General features: G+C 45.5%; 2 protein-coding genes across 3 annotated transcripts in view; one reads left to right on the top strand and one right to left on the bottom strand.

Moving 5' to 3' along the window:
* TPK1 (thiamin pyrophosphokinase 1) overlaps nucleotides 1-15152 on the top strand; it is a 268355-nt gene extending 253203 nt beyond the window's left edge. The window contains exon 9 of one of the 2 annotated variants that reach the window (XM_026037199.1): nucleotides 14128-15152. In XM_026037199.1, the coding sequence (XP_025892984.1) occupies nucleotides 14128-14246 (119 nt within the window). In that variant the 3' untranslated portion in view covers nucleotides 14247-15152. The remainder of the gene's footprint in view (nucleotides 1-14127) is intronic. The other variant, XM_026037200.1, reaches the window with a different exon arrangement.
* A 601-nt stretch (nucleotides 15153-15753) lies between these two features.
* On the bottom strand, nucleotides 15754-18011 carry SEC61G (Sec61 translocon gamma subunit). The gene is made up of 4 exons (XM_026037201.1): nucleotides 17938-18011; nucleotides 17280-17379; nucleotides 16641-16743; nucleotides 15754-15802 (listed from the first exon to the last, which is right to left on the bottom strand). Exons 2-4 carry the CDS (start codon nucleotides 17371-17373, stop codon nucleotides 15793-15795), a joined length of 207 nt encoding a protein of 68 aa, XP_025892986.1. The 5' UTR covers nucleotides 17374-17379; nucleotides 17938-18011; the 3' UTR covers nucleotides 15754-15792.
* Between the last annotated feature and the right edge of the window lie 25 nt (nucleotides 18012-18036).

The raw sequence follows: 18036 nt of genomic DNA, 5'->3' as shown, positions 1-18036 counted from the left end.
TGGATGCAGGAAAACAGAGGCCAGGTACTGAGGTTCATGTAAGACAGGTGACACATCTGGATGGCTTTAGCTTAAGCACGTGCTTAAGCACTTCCCCGAACGGTAGCCTGCCAGAATGAATTGCCAACTAACCCGACTAGACAAGGCCCAAACTAGGCATGAATTTACCCTAAAGGTGAGCATCTGTGTCTTGGAATTGCAGCTGTCCCTGAACATGATAATGAATGTATTCAAATGGCCTGAAGACTTGTCCTGTTTGAAGCAGAAATCCTGAAGGAATGACCGTGAGATCTGCTAGGTGTTTTCAAAGCAGAAAGCGAGTTCAGAGTTTGACCTGTGTCTTGCCTTGCAGAGCTTTTGCGAAGATGACCCTGGCATAAACCCTCCTGTGAAGTGTGAAAGCTGTGAGTTCCAGGATCGCTGCAAGGGGCACGTGTTGAATTACCCATTAGCCATGAAGAGGTGGTGAGCAGAGGGTTGGGTGTTTTAGACCCCAGTTCCAAGCAGTACTCCTCAAAATGCTGCCGAGTTAATGCTACATCAAACAGAGCTGTGGCCTCTTGTCTGATAATAGCACTTGGTAAAACCTCAGAATTTAATCCGCGAAGAATAAGCCAGTTGGGATCTGTTCAAATAAGCTCTTTCCCCTTTGGTGTATTTTAGTATCTTTAGTTTTGCTACTCATGTCTTCATGTTGTATTATTTTCCATTATTCTTTTCAGTACTTCAGCTTTCCATGCTGGCAGTCTAGAACCTAACAATTTGCTGGATATATATGAAAATGGGCTTTCTCTCCTGGGCACACACCATCTCCTAAAGGGAAAAAAGTGAGAGACTCCAAGTCTTGTATTTGTCATCTTTGTGACAGAGGGAAGTTTCTCCAGGTRTTTCCTTTTATTGGAAAAGGAAGGGCTTTTCTAATAAAAGGAAATCCTTTCCCAATAAAGGAAGGGCTTCCCAAGAAGGGCTCATGGATTCAATTACTGAGTTTTCCTTCTGCTTTCAGCCCTGAAATAAGGTTATCCCAAAGCAGCAGCACACTTTGGTCCCGCGTATGGCAATGTAATTGCATCGTTCAATAAAAATTACAGTCGGCCCTGCTGCTCAAGGCAAGAAGGGATGAGAAGCAGGCAGGCCAGTTCTGGCTTGCCTTCAGTACCCTACCAAGGGAAGGGTAGATAGGACGAGGCCCCGGGGCCCRTGTTCTCATTACACTACCTGTGTGTGCACCGCGAAAGGGGAGTGGGCTGGCGGACTCCTAACCTTATTAYTTTCCACTTGGGGAAGGTTCTTTTGAAGGAAAAAAAAAGCCCAGTAATCAATGCATTGCTATTTATAACACCGTAACTTGTGCCAACTGATTGTAATAGTGGTTATTCTTACAGTAGACGACACCTCTCACCTTTGCCGCTGTGCATGTGTTGTGGAAGTGAGGAATCTTCCCCTCCCGTTTTCTCCCTTATATTCCTTCCCGCTGTACCTTGGCTTCCCGCTGATTCCTCTCCGCTCCCGCTGCCTCTGGCTGCCGGTCAGTGTCGCGGCACTTTGCATCATCTGTGACACGCAGAGCAGCTTCCTCCATCTGGGCAGCCAGCTCTGAAGCCGCATTCCCGGCGGCTGGAGGAGCTAAGGAAAGAGGATGGACAGGAGCGGAGCTGCTGCGGCTGCGCCTCGCGCAGGGACCTGTGCCACGGGGCCCGGCTCGTGCCCGCCAGGGACACSGTTCTGTGTTGTCCTGTCCTTGGACAGGGGACAGCCTCCCAGCCCCTCCATTCCAGCCGCTCCAGGGACAGCCTCCCAGCCGCTCCATTCATCCCAGCAGGGAGCAGGGAGACGGCTCATTGCGCTGCATCCGTGATACTGTCCATCGTCGCCTCTGCAAGGTGCAGGACTTGGCTTTGCGTCGTGTCCAGCATCTCCTGACTATCACTGGGGTGTGGGTGACTTTGTCAAGCCGCCCCTTATGGCTACAAGTGCGTTTGAGAAATGGCTTCCTGGGGCATTTTGGCCTTGTTTAAAGGTCCGTGCTTTGCCCAGGCATCCTGTGACTATTTATGAGTTCTCTTGCAAAGCAGCATGTGGAGATTTATCCGTCTGGCCGCCTGTGACGTTGAAAGCCATATAACTAATTCTTTTGCTCGCAGCTTTTAGGCTTGAGGCTTTATTACTCTCTTTCCTGCTTTATACCCATAAATGAGCCCCTGTGCTTTAAAATTTATGCAACATCCAGTTTTCACCCTTGCACATAATACAGCATTCCTCTTAGCGCATCCTGACCATCCCTCCTCACTGCAGGGCTCGCCTGCCTCAATTCTGCGCTGACCTCGCGTAGGTTCTCCAGCTTTTCCTGAAAAATGTGCTGTTTTTTCCTGCTCATTCTCTAGTCCCAACGCTGCCTGTTCCACACCGGGCACACGTGTTCCTGCTTGATCATGCCTTCAGTTACGAGAGAGATCCCCCTGTTCAGTGGTCGCCAAGCACTGGGTTACCTGATGTGGTGTGTGAAGCTCGCGTGAGACAKCTCTCGATTCCAGAAGGTATATATGTATAAATGGGCCTTAAATCTTTTTCATAGCACCACGTATTTTGTATGGATAGTCCTAAAGTTTGGATATTAGGAGGAATATGTGCGTGTCTCCACGTTTTTGAAGAGGTGAAGCAGAGTTGTAGGTCTGGCTTGCTTTGACTCTTCTACGTCTGGTGAACTGTGGAAAGTATCTGCTCTGATTGCAGTATCCCAGGCCTCATCTTTACACGAGATCTTTACGAAATATATTGTTGGGCATATCTGCTTGTTTCATAAGTGCACATAAAGAGAGACATAAGAGGTTTTTCATTTGGCTGTTGTAAAACATTAAGGAGAATGTTGGAGAATTCAAATGAAAGGTTTATGTCTACATGACATTTTGCTGGGAGCACTGGTGATAGGTACAACCATTTTTCAGTCCACTGTGCAGGAGATTTTTTGAAGCTATTGGTATGAAACTCCACCTCAGCAAAGGAAGGGATGTAATTTGGGAATGCTCTGTGCTTAATTTATATTTTGTATTCTGTATTAATTTTGTATTTGAAAATACAAAATGATGGCTTTGGGATTGYTTCAATTTTAAGCCATCTTGCCTAGTCAAAATAAGTGTAGAATCAAAATAGGCACCTGTGATTCTTCCTTCATACTTGCATCTCTCCTAGCTCTTCCTACCTCCTTCTTTAACACCCCTGCCACACCTCTAAAACATTGTATTAGTTTGTTGAAGATGGTGGGTTCATCAAAACAGCTTTTACAGCATGATTTTTATTTCCTTCAGATACTTTTAGGAAAGATCTGGGCAGAGAAAGAAAGAATTAGGCTGCTATCATTGTTTATAGAACTGACAGAAATGGTTTGAAAGTGACTTGGGGTAAAATTTGCTTTTCTTCTGAGAAAATTTTGCTTCTGATATTTTTTTCCCTCTTTGCATGATAAAAAGAATGTATGTGATGGCTTCAAAAGGTCAAGTAGTTAATATCTGTGAAGTACTGGTTGTTGTGTATTTTGTGATGTGGTTGCAAAACAAGAAAGAGTAGAAATGCTGAATATACCAAATAGCCAGGATGTCAAATAAGATCCAGTAATACTCAGTAAGTTTGATTTTGAAGGCAAACTCAAATCCAGAGAAGTGATTTTCTTAGCTATTGATCTGAAAGCGTCTCCTACAACAACCCTTAAACGATAATAGTTAGCGAGGAATGATGAATGTGTGCAGATGACAGTAATTTCAGGTAAGATAAGGACTACTCCAGGCTATAAATCAGATTTACTTCATGGGAACTCACTATAGCCTGAAGAAGAAGCTGTTTGAGGATAAATTTCCATACTTATCAATCGTGGCTGTCATGATCTTTCAAATCCAGCTGCTGGAAATTAGTTGGTGAAGGCAGAAGCAGATAAACAACAATGTGGTTGGCTTAGTCTTTATTTTCTATGTGACTAGTGGGTTTCTAAGTCCCTTTCCTTCCCATTCCCCGCGTTGTGTTGCAGTGGGGAGGAGTTTATCATTAAGCTAAGAGCTCACGTCCAGTCCTGCACTTGGCAGAATCTGAGAGGCCACCGAGGTGCGTGGCCGTGCCACGGCGCAGGCTGCTGCAGTCCCTGTGACCGGCACCTTTGCAGGTGGAGCCGCCCTGCATGTGGAAGCACCGGCTTCTCCATGTGGGAGCACTCGGAAGCACCGACTCCTTAATGCTCCCGGGGCTGGGGGTTCGCGGTGGGCGCACTGCTGAGCGTGGAGGATGAGTTCCTAGCCAGCTCGCAAAAGGGGCGAGGGGAGGGAAGGCTTGGCAAAGGTCGGAGGAAGCGCACGGAGACCAGCAGTGTTGGAAATCACTGCTGGAAAACCCATGAGGCTCTGCCTGCAAAACTAACTAAAACGGTTTTAATTCGAGGGAGAGAAATTGAAAAGAAGCTGTGTGTGGTCAGCAGCAKCAACGACAAATCTGAATGCTGGGCCCAAAAAGGGATTGTAAAAGTGAACTGCAGGGAGACAGATGCAAGAACAACTGACGTACAAACTCACACGCGTGGCAGGTGCAGCTCACGTGTCCTCCCCGGAGTACAGCATCCAGCGGGCTGTAATGGGGGTCATGTGGGAGAAGCTGGTGTTAGCTACCTAGCAGGTATTCCAGTCTTTTATTGGAAATAAAAGAATAATTTCTGACTTTATAGCTTAGAAAGAAGGAAGATTACAAAGACATAGACTACACTATTTTGATAAAATTCCATGTTTTTTGGAGGGCGTGCAGTGCTATCTAATCCAGTTCARTGTGTCTGAACTAAAAACTGCTGAGTTCCATGCTCTTTCTCYGGGGTTGCAACAGAATTTGCTGAATTCCCTCTGAGCAAGTATAGAGTAGTTGCTGCTCCATGAGTGCCAGCAAATGTTGCAAGTTTGCACTGTTTTGCACTTGCAAATTTGAAGATAAATGCAATAGAATTAAAAGTATCAGTAATGGCTTTATAATTGAAATAGTATAGACATTAGAGGTATACAGGGTGTTAGCAATCATATTACTTATTTGTTTAACAAAAAGACAAAGTAATAAACCTAAAAATCAGAAAGCTTAGTTGTTCACGTGCAGATCTAGAGGGACATTTTGAAACGGAAATAATTTCTCTCRGCCTCATCCTCAGGGTGATATTATCTGTGTCTAGTTGTCTTTCCTGAAGGAAATGGGGCAATCTGAAATTGCAGGTAGCACACAGCAGTGGCAGGGGTGGGAGCAGTCTCGTTTCGGCAGCCTCCCCGAGCCTGCCCCGCCAGCGCGGTGCAAGGGGCAGTGCTGCAGGAAGGGTCAGGACACGGGGAACTGCATCCCTGTTAGGAGCAGGACGGAGTTTATTAGTTAGTCACCCGTGCTCCGAACGGATCAGCTGTCCGGGAGAGCAAGCGGAGGAGCGCGGACCCTGTGAGCTGCCAGGGGCAGATCCCTGGGGGGGTTAAATAGTAATCACCCCCTTCCACAGCAATGGCTTAGGTACAAACACAGCTGCTTTGTTGATGGTGCCTTTTGTGCAGAAGGATGAATWCGCTGGTTTGTTTGATTCGTTTTGCCGTGTAAGTGCAGGATCGTATTTCCATAAAGCTCTTGTAGGAACTGGTGTGCTTTGCTGGTGAAGCTGGGGTAGTGAYGTTCTTTGTCAGGGCGTCAGTTTGATCAGGGTAGGTATTTGCCATGTAGGTGGCCAAGAGGGGCAGCTCTTGCCGTGGGGCCGCGCGCGCCTGGCCTGGTGGGGCGAGGGGCACAAGGGCTGGGCGCGGGGGAGCTGCGGCTGGTGGGAGCCGCACAAAGGGACCCCCGGGACCTCCCCGAGTCCGGCCTGCCCGTGACTGAGTGAGTTGGGCCTGCGTAGCTTGGAGAAGGGAAGGCTGAGAGGGGATCTGATGGACAGACGTTAAGTTCATGAAGGGAGAATGCAGGGAGGAAGGGGTCAAGCTCTTCTCAGTGGTGGCCAGTGACAGGACAAGGGGAAAAGGGTACAAGTTGAAACACAGGCAGTTCCGTCTCCATGTGAGGAGGAACYTTACAGTGAGAGTGMCAGAGCCCTGGCACAGGCTGCCSAGGGAGGCTGTGGAGTCTCCTCTGGAGATCTTCCCARCCTGCCTGGATGCAGCCCTGTGCCCCATGCTCTGGGTGTCCCTGCTGGAGCAGGAAGRTTGGACTMGAYCATCTCTAGAGGTGCTTTCCAACCTCAACCAGTCTGTGATTCTGTGATTCTGCACACGGGTTTGCTGCACTGGTTTGGGCAGAGGCTGGGAGCRGGGGGGATGCTCCAATTTGCAGCGTTGGACTCCTTCCAGAGCTTGGAAGTCACCCGTGCGTTGCCACAAGTTCCAGTTCAGGCCAAGTGCTGCTGTGCTGCTTTGCTTCCTGCCCCTCCAGAGTGCTCCAGGAGCTGGAGTAAGAACAGAGCCTTTACAGAGCTCTGACAAATTTAATTTCATTTAATTTTGGCACTCAGGCCAAGTGGCAGAGCCACTTGTGCGCCAGAAGAGGGCTGTGTCTGTGGAGCTGAGCGAACGCTGGCGGCCGTGACGGGCTGGGGAGCTGCCCTGCTKCACTTCCTCCTGCAGAGCTGCCGAGGGAGGCAGCCGCTCGGGACGGGCTCCCGTAGGCAAATCCCGGCCCCCGCGCGGCGGGAGGACACGGAGCGGTGCTCAAGCCCACGGCGGGCTGGACGGGACGCTGCATGGGGACACTTGGGATGCCGTGGCAGGAGGCTGCTGGGCTGAGACCGGCGCTGTGGTCGTGGCCCTGCTGCTCTCCTGCTCTTGTAGGAGCAAGGCCACCTCCTGACGCGAGCTCTGCAGGTGTGAACTGAACAAATCAATACCCTGCACCTGCACACTGCACTCCGAATGCTACAGGAGTAAGCACCTTATCCCCACAGACGATGGGAACAAACAGTACCGTGCAGGAACGGGGAGACTTGCATTGTATGTGCTTTAAAATCCTCTCTTCTTGCCTCCTCTTGTGAATTTATGGATCTAAATGTGCCATCATTTCTCCAGATTCCAGAGAACAGAAGAGAAAAACAATGAGCTATGTGTTCTGGTTAACTAATTGGACCAGTTAAAAACGCACCGCTGCATGGATTGGTTTCTCTGATGGAGTGGGTTTTGTGTTACTTTATTTGCACGCTGGAGATGGATTGCAGCCAGGGACAAGATGTTGGTCAAGCTCAGTGGTGCATTTGTGGCGTCAGGAGCTTTCCTGGTGCCAAGCTGTTCTAAGCATTAAGAGTTTGTGGACGTGATCTATCAGCCCTCAGAACTGGATCAGTGACAGATGGTCCCTCCTCCTTCCCCTGCTTCTCTTCCCTGTCCCCATCACCAGGAATGCAGAGGGACATTCACCTTTCCTTTCTGCAGCGTGGCACGTGGCTGTTTGCAGAGACCGCTCAGGTATCTTCCTCTAGCAAACTCAGTAAACTCCACTACTGGATGCATCATATCAGCTGGCAGGGCARCAACTTCCAACCAGCAAGGATTTTTAGGTTCTTCACTATCATGTCGAAGCAGAGCTTTGCAACTAAGCGCCAAGACCAAGCACTATTGTTTTTAGCTAATCTCGGTTTTCACTGTTACACTGGATTCCCAGGCTTAGTTTAGTGTGACTAAGTAATGCCTTGGAGGCATGGCAGTGCAACAGGGCGATGGAGACATGTCCTGTGGATAACTTTAGACTTGGGAAAACTCCCCGAGCTGATGCCCCTCAGCAGCGCTCCTGCCCCTCCTCTTATAAGGGMCGTGTTTTTATCTTGCAGTAAAACTGGAGAAGCACCAAAATAGCCACAAGTTATTTTGCGCTGCTGCTAATGGTTAGTCACATCTGTCGGCTCCTTAGAGTTATAGCAAGTTTGACAAACATTATCATATAAGCCTACTGGAAGTCTCAGGAATGAAGTAAATACCTCTGTTTCTTACTTAGACTGGCTTTGCCTTGTTTCTTCTTAGACTGGCTTTGCCTTAAGCTTAGCAAAGCAGCCTGCCAACCAGCCTGTTCTCTAACTTTCCGTATAGGTACATTTTTGGTAACTCACTGCTGCTATTGTAGTGTTTGTACAGCTTTGTCATGCCTAGAGTGAAGAGACACTAGTGAGAATAGGACATATGCTTTTTATATCAGACTTCCTGGGCCCCTGTAACTAAGTAAACAGGCGAAAGCGATTTTAAAGAGAAACACTGAAGCARTTCCTCAAGGTTCACCCAGAATGGGTGGTTTTTACTGAGAGGAGCACATACAATTCTGCTAACTAACTATTAATTTCACTCATAAAGAGAGAGAACGTATGTGAGCAGAGCTGAGTGCTTTGCTTCCCGAACGCTCCTTCTGAGCGCTCCCGAGATGACAGAATCCGAGACTGGCTGAGGTTGGAAGGGACCCCTAGGGATCATCCAGCCCAACCCCTGCTCCAGCAGGGACACCCGGGGCACAGGGCGGCATCCAGGCGGGTTGGGAAGGTCTCCAGAGAAGATGAAGCCGCTTTGCTGCTGGGAACAGCGTCGGGCCAGGCTGCTGCCCCCTCCAGGCCAAGCCCTGCCAGGCTGGGCCCAGCCGTACAAATCTGCGCCTATGACGGGGCATCTGTGCTACGAAACCGCTTACCAAAAGCTACAACAGCCGTAAAAACTACTGAGCTTTTACCAAACTTACCAAAAGAAGTTACAGCAGTCGTAGAAACTGCCGAGCGCAGCCTGTGCCTGCTTGAATCCCCGCTTGGCCCGCGGGGATCGAGCGTGGCGGAGCGGCCGCCGCGCTCCCGCAAGGCTGAGCGAGTGTTTGCAGGACTTGCTGGATGTGTGAGGATGGAAATAGTGCGTGGTTTATGCTAAATTGCAGTCATTTGTGACTTCCTGTCTTGCCGTTCCCACTGCAGGAGAGATCAGGACCCAATTTTTCCTTTCCGTACGTCAGTGTAAATCAAGATTAATACCGCTGAAATCTAATCACAAGCTTGAAACTAGGAGGAATGAAAGGCAAATCAGGCTATAAACTATTTGGTTTTTATTTTTAAATAGCAAAATTAATGCTGCTGCTCTGCACACACGGTGACCTGCAAAGTACTAGCTCATGCATTACTAATATATCCCCATTTAAATGCAGATTTTTGCTCCTAACACAGAACTTCAGGGAAAACCTCCCCAGATAAACTGGTAATAAGATACCAAATGGTAATTCAATATTTCACTATAACTTAGTGTTTCAGCTTATTGATCTTAATTTTCTATCATTTTGATGCACTGTTTGCCTAGAGGGAAAGAGGCTTACATTCATTACAATACAGCTTTTAATTAATTATTTTGATATTGCAAATACCCGTGCCAGCGGTGGCGATCTGCTCAGATACTCTTGTCCCTGTTTCTGTTCCTTGAGGGAAACCGGCAAGGTGTGACTTTGCATGTCTTAGGGAATACTGGAGATAGGAGACACTGCCGGGAGTGTGAGAAACGGCACGGATGGCAGCACAGGGCCCCCTCTGCTTGTGGCCAGGACGGGTTTGTCCTCGGGGCACCCGGTCACAGCAAGACCCTGGTCTGCGGGTGAGGGTCCCGTCGGTAGGAGCCCTTGTGCTGTGCTGCTGAACTGAAGGGGTTGCCAAAAGCGTCTCATTTTGTGCAGCTTGGAAGGCAACACCGTGAGGTTTCTGAATGGAGACCCCAGGCGGGAGTGTTCCCAAGGCATCGCCCGCCCGATTCGCTTTCTTCATCACGTCTGCCCCTTGGTAAGGAAGGACTTGTCCCACCTCAGCCCTTTCCACCCCAGCCACTAGATACTGCAGTTTAAGGCATCTCTGCTGTCCTTTTTTGTTTTGTTTTGTTTTGTTTCCTTGTGGTACAAATGTAGAAACTAGTGTTAAGGGCCAGATTTTTCAATTAACCACTTCAATTAATGTTGTTATTTCCTCTTACTATATAGGATACTATAAAAGGAAGCTTCTCCTCTGTATAGATCAGACTGGGCCGCTCTCAAGTCTTCCTTGAGTGCAGCTTACGAGCTTTGTGTTAGATCTTAATGTAAGCTCTTTTCTATGAGCATTATATTTAAATATCTTAAATAGTGTAGTGAAGTCATAGGAATAATGTTTATGAGCCTACCAGAAAATAAAGCAAGAATTGGAGATATAAAGAGGAGTCACCTGATATTGAGAGTGTTTTATAGCACCTAACAATAAGTACTAATATAGTTCTAATTAAATAAAAATAGGGCCCATGCTATTTACTGTTTCTAGTCTGAAAGGCCGTGGCACAAGAGAAAACAAGTCAGCAGCAGCAAATATCACAGCAAAGCTTAGATCTAATTTTCAGCCCTGTCAACTAGAATATAAAACTCCCACACGTGGCAGAGGTATAAATAGGAAAAGGGCTTTCAAAATAAATTTTCACTTTCGTTCTCGTTGTTGGCAGTGGTTTTGGCTGCTTAATGCATGGCTTGATTACCTACACGGTGCATTTGGTTCACATTTCCAGACTTTGTTCTGGCAACCGTGAGAATTGCCAGCTTTCAAAATCCTTGCCTCYGAGAACCACATTTCCATATGTCCTCAGAATGCCATGTATGGAAAGTAAATAAATAAATCAATAAGCAAAAAACATGCAAGCGTCGAGGGAACTGCAATGACACAGCGGWAGAGGGCTGCCCCGGGGTTAATAAGATCTCCTTTGACAGGTAGTTTGCTCAACAAAAGAAATAGCTGAGAAATGTATCTGTAAATATATTGATCTTTGTGATTATGCTCTTTTTGAAAACTCATCAAGTAGCCCTTCTCTAAATTACTTCCAACCTTTGAAATTTTGCTGGATTCAACCACCCATGCTACATGAAGTGAAAACTGCTAAAGAGGTTCCTCCACAACAGCATCAAAATAAGCCCTGTCCATGTTYATAAATCCAGAGTCAGGAAGACTTCAAAAGACTATTTTTAGTTGCAGTTTCAGACCTGATAAATAAATAAAACCCCACCTGTAACCCCCTGCTGTTTTCTGGGGAGGCCTGGCCACCTAGACTCAGCACTAAGACATGCTGACTTTACAGATAAAGAGTAATGAAAAATAGTGGAGCTACAGTGGAAGAGCTGGGTAGTATATTTTTTTCATGAGCGGTTTATTATCAGTAAACATAGTTCCAAACCAATGCCCTAAGCGAAATTTTAGCTTAAAAACAACAAAGTAACACAGTTGGAAGTGGGAAGAGCTTGTCATTTTCAAAWAAATCGCTTCTGTTTTATCCAAAACAATTTAATTACTTTAGAAGTCGAGAACAATTTTACTGGGGTCTTTTCCAGATTAGAATGAAAATATATCACCGTCTGAAATCCTTTATTAAAATCATTTCTTGTAGCCAGCCAAACTGTAACCATTAATGACTAACATAGAAAGATTGCTTTCGTTGGGCTATATTTCATAGCAAAATAATCTTAACAACAAGGAGAATAAGCTTAGGGAGTAATTTTTCTAAGGGTCAAGCTGCTGCTAGGACTTAAATTAGTCTGAAAGACAAAAAGAAAAGGAGGGGCTGAGGTGGGAAGCTCGGTGACTTCCCCCTCCTTTGGCCTTGCAGCCAYTGGGTCCCGCTGCACGACACGGTAAGAAGTTTTCCTGGAAGCAGGAAATAGGCACCTKCCTTTCTTGGCATTACCAGCTTAAACTTCCTTTTCCAAATTAATTCCTGTGCACGGATTGCATTGCAGGTGTGCCTCTTTAATTATGCTAGCGCAAACGGGGGCGGCTTGTGAAAGCAAATAATTTGGGTTTGTCCAAAYTGAGCTGTGGGAACCAGCAATATTGTTCTCTAGTTTTTGTCATTTTCCCTTGAGCGTTTCAAGGGCTGTTCCTCGTGCAGAACAGAACCTGGCTGAGAAAGAGAAAAGGCTCCATCTAGCGGGCAAGAATTTTTAATATTGAAAAAAAAAATGTGAAGTTTTTACTTAATTCTGCATGCAAAGGTGTACTTCTAGCTTTTGTTTCACTAAGCTGCTCTGTTGTTTTTATCTGTTGCCCTTGTCTCATATGCAAAGGTGAAGCAGTTGGGATTAATTATTCTGAGARCCATAAGCACAAAGCAATAAATGTTCCTAAATGTGCGGGCTTACACAAGAAAGACAGACTTTAATCCACAGACTTCAGGACTTTTTTTTTCTGCTACAGCTTTAACACACAGCATCCCAAAATGGGTAGCCAAAAATGGTTATTTTAAGTGKGTGTCAGTGCATACATTATACCATTTAAAGTAATTAACTGCTTCAAAGTTACTTGAAATGTGTTTGCGAATTGATCACAGAACTTAATACAGTCATATTTTGGGAATATTTTTACGCAGGGAACTTTTTCCCTGTGTTCCCCATTTTAGTAAGTAACTTACCAGTGAGCTGTGAAATCCAGATTCCCTGGGCCTCAGCTTCAGGTGAGACAAAGTCAGAACCACCTCTGCTGTCCTGTCCAGAAGGGCAAAAGCTAAAGCTCATTTGCCCAGAAACCCAGCTACTTACCATGCTAGGTCCAAAATCATCCCAGTAAAACCTAGCTCACAAACCTAGCTATTTTAGGCACATAATTGATCTCATACTTTATTTTTTTCCTTCTAAACTTCTGCACTGCATTGCAGTTACGCCAAAAAAAAAAAAGGCCAAAATATTCAAATAGCAGGAATCCTAAATTGCTTCAAGGATTGTAAAGCAGTAGTGAAATTTAGTCATTATCCTCTCATTTCAAGCACATACAGATAGCTGATTAAGCCTTTTCTTTTTCCCCTTTTATTTGTTTCAGGCCAATAACTGGAGCGGGAGGGGGAATAATTAGCTGCAAGTGCAGATTTGGCAGAGCAGGCCCTGAGCCCCCTTGTCTGTCCTGCCTTCTGTCAGGCTCTGCTCGTTTTCAAGCCATACAGCATGGCAGAATCAGTCCCCGCTCTGCCATTTACACACCCTGGTGGACAGCACAACAGGCATTATACTAAATACACAAGATAATTGGCCCATGTTCAACTCCACAATTGAAATACTCTTCTCTTGCATGTTCCCAAATCAAGCTTTAATTGATACAAGTCTCTCTGGATCTCCATTGGCGCTGGGCCGTTTACTAGCAGATCCAGAGGAGCCTCTCTCCAGTTTTAAAGGGCAGTTGGACAGTCCTGACAGACCTTCAGACACACTTGCTGCTCTACCTAGACACTTCTGCCCAGCTGCAGCTTTCCTTGTATCCGTCATGAAGTGTAGCCCTCAGTGCCATCAGCTAATATGACCTGTCATTTGGCTTGCCTTAGAGACTTAAAGAACTCTTGGAGTTCTTACACTAAACCTTTGTACAAGCAAAGAACAMCACGGAGCTTTAGAATGTCCATGGGATGGCCCACAAGTTTACATGAGTCTCTCTCTCCCTTCAAAAGGAAGGAAATGCCAGATAAAACTTCAGGGATGACTCCAAGTTACAGTTACATTGCTGTGTGATGCAGTCCTCTCCTGGAGCTGACAGTAGCTACTTGCTAGGAGAACACTGCTCTGTTTCCTCTGCTTGTGGACACGTACCTGATTGTGGACACGTAGTACCTGAGCACACACAGGACAAGAAGGRGCGAGTCCACATCACTCTGAAAGGAAAGCTGCTAAATGCTGCCACTTTCAGTTCCTGGCCTTTGCTCCAGAACTGTTCACATCTTAAGAGGTTATATCCTTGCTACTACAAGCCAAAGTGAAAACAGCGTTAGCAGTTGTAGCAAGATCCTCTGCCTCACCTCCCCGCGATGCCCTCTCCAGCAGCCCTGCTTTGGCTGATGCAAACGAAATACAAACTTACAGTAAGATGTGAAACTCTGGGGAGCATTCAACAATATGATTTTTAATAATCTGCTGCCAACGCAAATGCTAACTTGGGGATTAACTATTAATTTATTCCCTCCAGAGGTCATCGGATAAAGTTTTCTAGAAGCTTTCCAACAAGTATCTAAAATCACTATCTTAGATGTTGTTTATCTGGGGTAACTTGGTCAGCTGCTCTATTCTTTCCTTGAGGAGGGGAGGCAATCTTTACAACAGACAAATGCTGATAACTGTATTTGTTTCAAGAGCACCAAGTCTCTCCTCTCTCATTTCTCACAGCAAACCACGTGCTGAAGTTTGGAACGCTCGTCAGTACTTCCAACACCTACGACCGCTCTGGGATGGTAACGGTCGAGACGGACAAGCCTTTGCTGTGGACAATGGCTATCAAGGAGTAAGACGAGCTACAGCTGCCTTTTCTTACCTGACTGCCTTCAAATTGCTGCAAAAATGCACTGGACCTAGACAGCAGAACCGTCCCAAGGGAAAGAATCATGYACTGATTTTATGGAGTGAATGGAAAAAAAGCCTGAAATAAAAGTCAGTTGAGATCAAATCAAGTTTAGCTACAGTGACCTGATTCTGGTACCTCATACTGTCCACTCAAAAAAACCACTCRTGCTGTCAGCCAGTATGATGACAAACAGGTAAGAATGGGTGTAAAAGGAAAACTACTGCTGCTAGGTGGGTCAGTACTGATTATTTTCACAAAGTACTTCGTTGCAGCACTGAGCTTTTTTTTTCCTGCTTTTGCACAGTAAAGTGTTTCCACAAAAAGTTGATAATGTAAGCACAGTTAATCTCATTTTCCTGTTCTGCTTCATATGATATATACACGTGTTGCTGAAGATTTCCCAGAGGACTAATAATTTAACCTTTCTACTTATAAAAGGAAGCTGGTGCACTGAAGAAGCTCCAGCTCTGTTGCAATGCCAGTATCAAGCATCTCCYAGTACCGAGTACTGTTAAAGGTCTGCAATAAAAGTACAAGTGTAATACCTAATTATTACTACAATTACTGAAAAATTACATTAATTTTTGGAGTGAGGTGAGCTTGCTAACCTCCTTTTGGAGAGGAAAAGAAGTGCTAGCATATACCAGTTTTGATAGTCTCCATTTCTAAATAATTTAATAACTAACAGCGCRGTGGTCTTACACAGGTACCCTCTCACTGATGGGTTTTGGATATGCCCCACCCAACAGTCTGAAGTTTGTTGCTTATCTGAAAGGCTGTTTAATATCTCTGAAAAAATAAGTTACATTTAAGCTGGAAGTTTTAGTAACAAAGTAGATTTCTTATTCTTTTCCTTAATTCAAAATAGGAATCAGAGTTGCCGGTTCCTGTTTTGAGGGAAAGGTTTGGGGGATTTTTTTTGCATCATCTGTTGTTGGGTTTTTTTATCTCAAGTGCTGTAACACAGTGCAAAGTAACTTCCAAATGCAGACATAAGTTTGGGGTATTGTTGGTGATTCTATAGATGAAGGTAAGAATTCCAGTTGATAGGTTTTTCACTTACGCCTTGGACATTTAAGGTAACACTGTTTTCTTGCTTCCTACGTTTACTGGAACAGTGCTGTTTACTAAGAGGAAAATTAAGCCCTGAACTAGGCTGCTCAGAGAACCGGCGCAGTCTCCGTCCCTGGAGGGTTTCAGTACCTGACAAAGCCCTAGACGGCCTGGCCYGAGCCCTGAGCCAGGTTTGAGCAGAAGGCTGGACTCAGGACTTCACAGATCCTTTCGGCCTGAGCGACTCCTGCACAACCAAAATAAGGAACAAGGAAGACTCTATTGCTAAAGAGTCTAATGTAGACAGATGTAAGCTTGAAAACAGAGAAAAATCTCAAGAATGTTTGAAATCCCAAACTGAGCTGTTTAATAACAGTAAACAAGTTACAAAGTTGTGAAGTTTTTGGAGCAAGCATCCCAGAATTCCTGATGATTGTTCAGCCGCCACTGTTGAGAGAACAGAGTAATCAATTTCAATTAACAAAGTGGTTTTTAATCCCGTTTTAAGTCTAGTTTAGCCCCCAACACTGCTTTGCTCAGATAGGRTAACACTAGGACGATTAAAGCTCGTCTCTCCTGCTTGGAGGGTAAGGATCTTGCAGGCACAGGTCAGCTGAGTTTTATGGGCACAGCACAGTATTTTGCCTAATGTAGTATTATAAAAGCTACTACACCTGCTCTGAAGAAGTTGAGCAGTTTTCATCAAGACTGTTAAAATGTCTGTACTGTGGCTGCCAATCCACTGAACAGTCTGTGATTCTTAAAGTTATTTTACAGAATGCTGTTATATGTAACACACAAAAAAGGCATCAGCTATGTCTATTTTATTAACTGAAACAATACAAGTTTTGTTTTGTGCATTGCCTTCTTCCAACACACGGAGTTTTCTGTGTTACCCTCCCTGTGTGTATTTTGGAAACCCAAATTATAGATTAGAAACAGCAGGAGGATGCAAGATCCAAAGGCAGCTGTTCTGTGCATAACATAGACTCAGTAACAGAGCACAGAATATTTGATACTCAGTTTTGAAGCCGATGTTCATGGAGAGACTGGAAAACTACAGGGGTCCAATATTGTGCAGCATGCTAAGTAACTAACCTGAAATTAATGTCCTACTTATTAATCGAGTTCTTTGAATATTTATCGAGTAATGAATGTCATATTACAATGCAGTGCGAAATCCACAGATACCGGATCCAGTAGGGATCTGAAAACCTTTGCTTTGAACWGGAATGATAAAAGCCAGTGTAAAACATGGTGAAACTGAAACTTGCTATTTACTTACACAATAATGTTGTTAATTGGGATATGGATCAATTTGACAAAGAAGCCAATAAATCCCATTATCGCAAAGCCTATTGCTGTTGCCATCGCAATCTTCTGGAACTCTGCAGGAGCAAACCCAAAGAGCGCTCAGTGAGGAAGCCAGCGCGGGGCACGCAGGAGACCGGGGCAGGACCTCCCCATACAAAATGGTTAATGCAGAAGGAAGTTTAAGTGCAGGGCACATCAAGGTTGAGAAACAAATAGACTTGCTCAGAGGAGAGAGAAGATGCTGAGAGGGGGAAAAAAAAATGCTGCTTTCTTCAAAACACAGCTGATTTTTTTTTATTAAGAAGACTGAACTACAAACACCCACAGTCTGTAACAATTTATGAAAAAGATATTCCATAACTTTTGTCCACATTCATTGATCTCGAAAACAACCTCCAACACATGTACCAACCCAAAAAAACWTTTTCCACAACCATAGAGAATATCAAAGGAAATTCTCAACATTTGATTACACCCAGACCTATAAATGCATTAAAAATGGGAGAACTGCCCAAGTTTAACTTTCCCATGGGAAGCAGAGAAACAGAGACGTAAAGGAACCCCCCGGGGCAGCGGCGAGCAGCGGGCGCTGCTCTACGAGGAGCTCTACCTTTCCTGTCGGGCTTGGTGCACCTCTTCACCAGCCGTATGGAGTCCTTCACAAACTGGCGGCTGGGCTCCACAAACTGCATCACTTGATCCATGGCTTCCTGCGAAGACAAAACAGACTGGGAATCAGCAGTGCCACACATAACGAGAGAGAGGCGGCTCTACGGAAGCGTAAGGAATAGTAAAACGCAAGATTTGCAGAGGATTTCATAAAAGAATTTTTAAAAGGTTTGTTAAAAAAAAAAAAGAAAATCCTCAGGTTATTTCAAATCTCATATTCCAGTATAATATAATCAGAGTTTGAAAAGACAGTCGCACTGTGCACAGATTTTTTTATATATATATAAAATACATATATACACACACACACATATATACACATATATATACATGTGTATATATATATATACACATATATATATGTGTGTGTGTGTATATATATATATATACACATATATATATATATATGTATATATATATGTATGTATGTATCTTAACCCCCGCCGCCGCCTTCCCCCGCCACGGCTTTAAGGGCTACACTGGCCTCAGCCCCACCACGGGCCCGTTCCCGTTCCCCGTTCCCGTTCCCCGTTCCCCGTTCCCGTTCCCCGTTCCCCGTTCCCGTTCCCGTCCCCGTCCCGGGGGGGCGCGGCCGTTACCGTTGGTCCCCGCTGACCGTTACAGGCAGCCGCGCGGCGGGGGAAGGCCACGTCGCACACGCGAGGCGCGCGTGACGTCACCGCGCGCGCGACGTCACC

The sequence above is a fragment of the Nothoprocta perdicaria genome, unplaced genomic scaffold (genome assembly GCF_003342845.1).
Source record: "Nothoprocta perdicaria isolate Ctin4 unplaced genomic scaffold, notPer1 scaffold_192, whole genome shotgun sequence".
Classification (NCBI taxonomy): Eukaryota; Metazoa; Chordata; class Aves; order Tinamiformes; family Tinamidae; genus Nothoprocta; species Nothoprocta perdicaria.
This window is presented reverse-complemented; position numbering and strand designations above follow the sequence as displayed.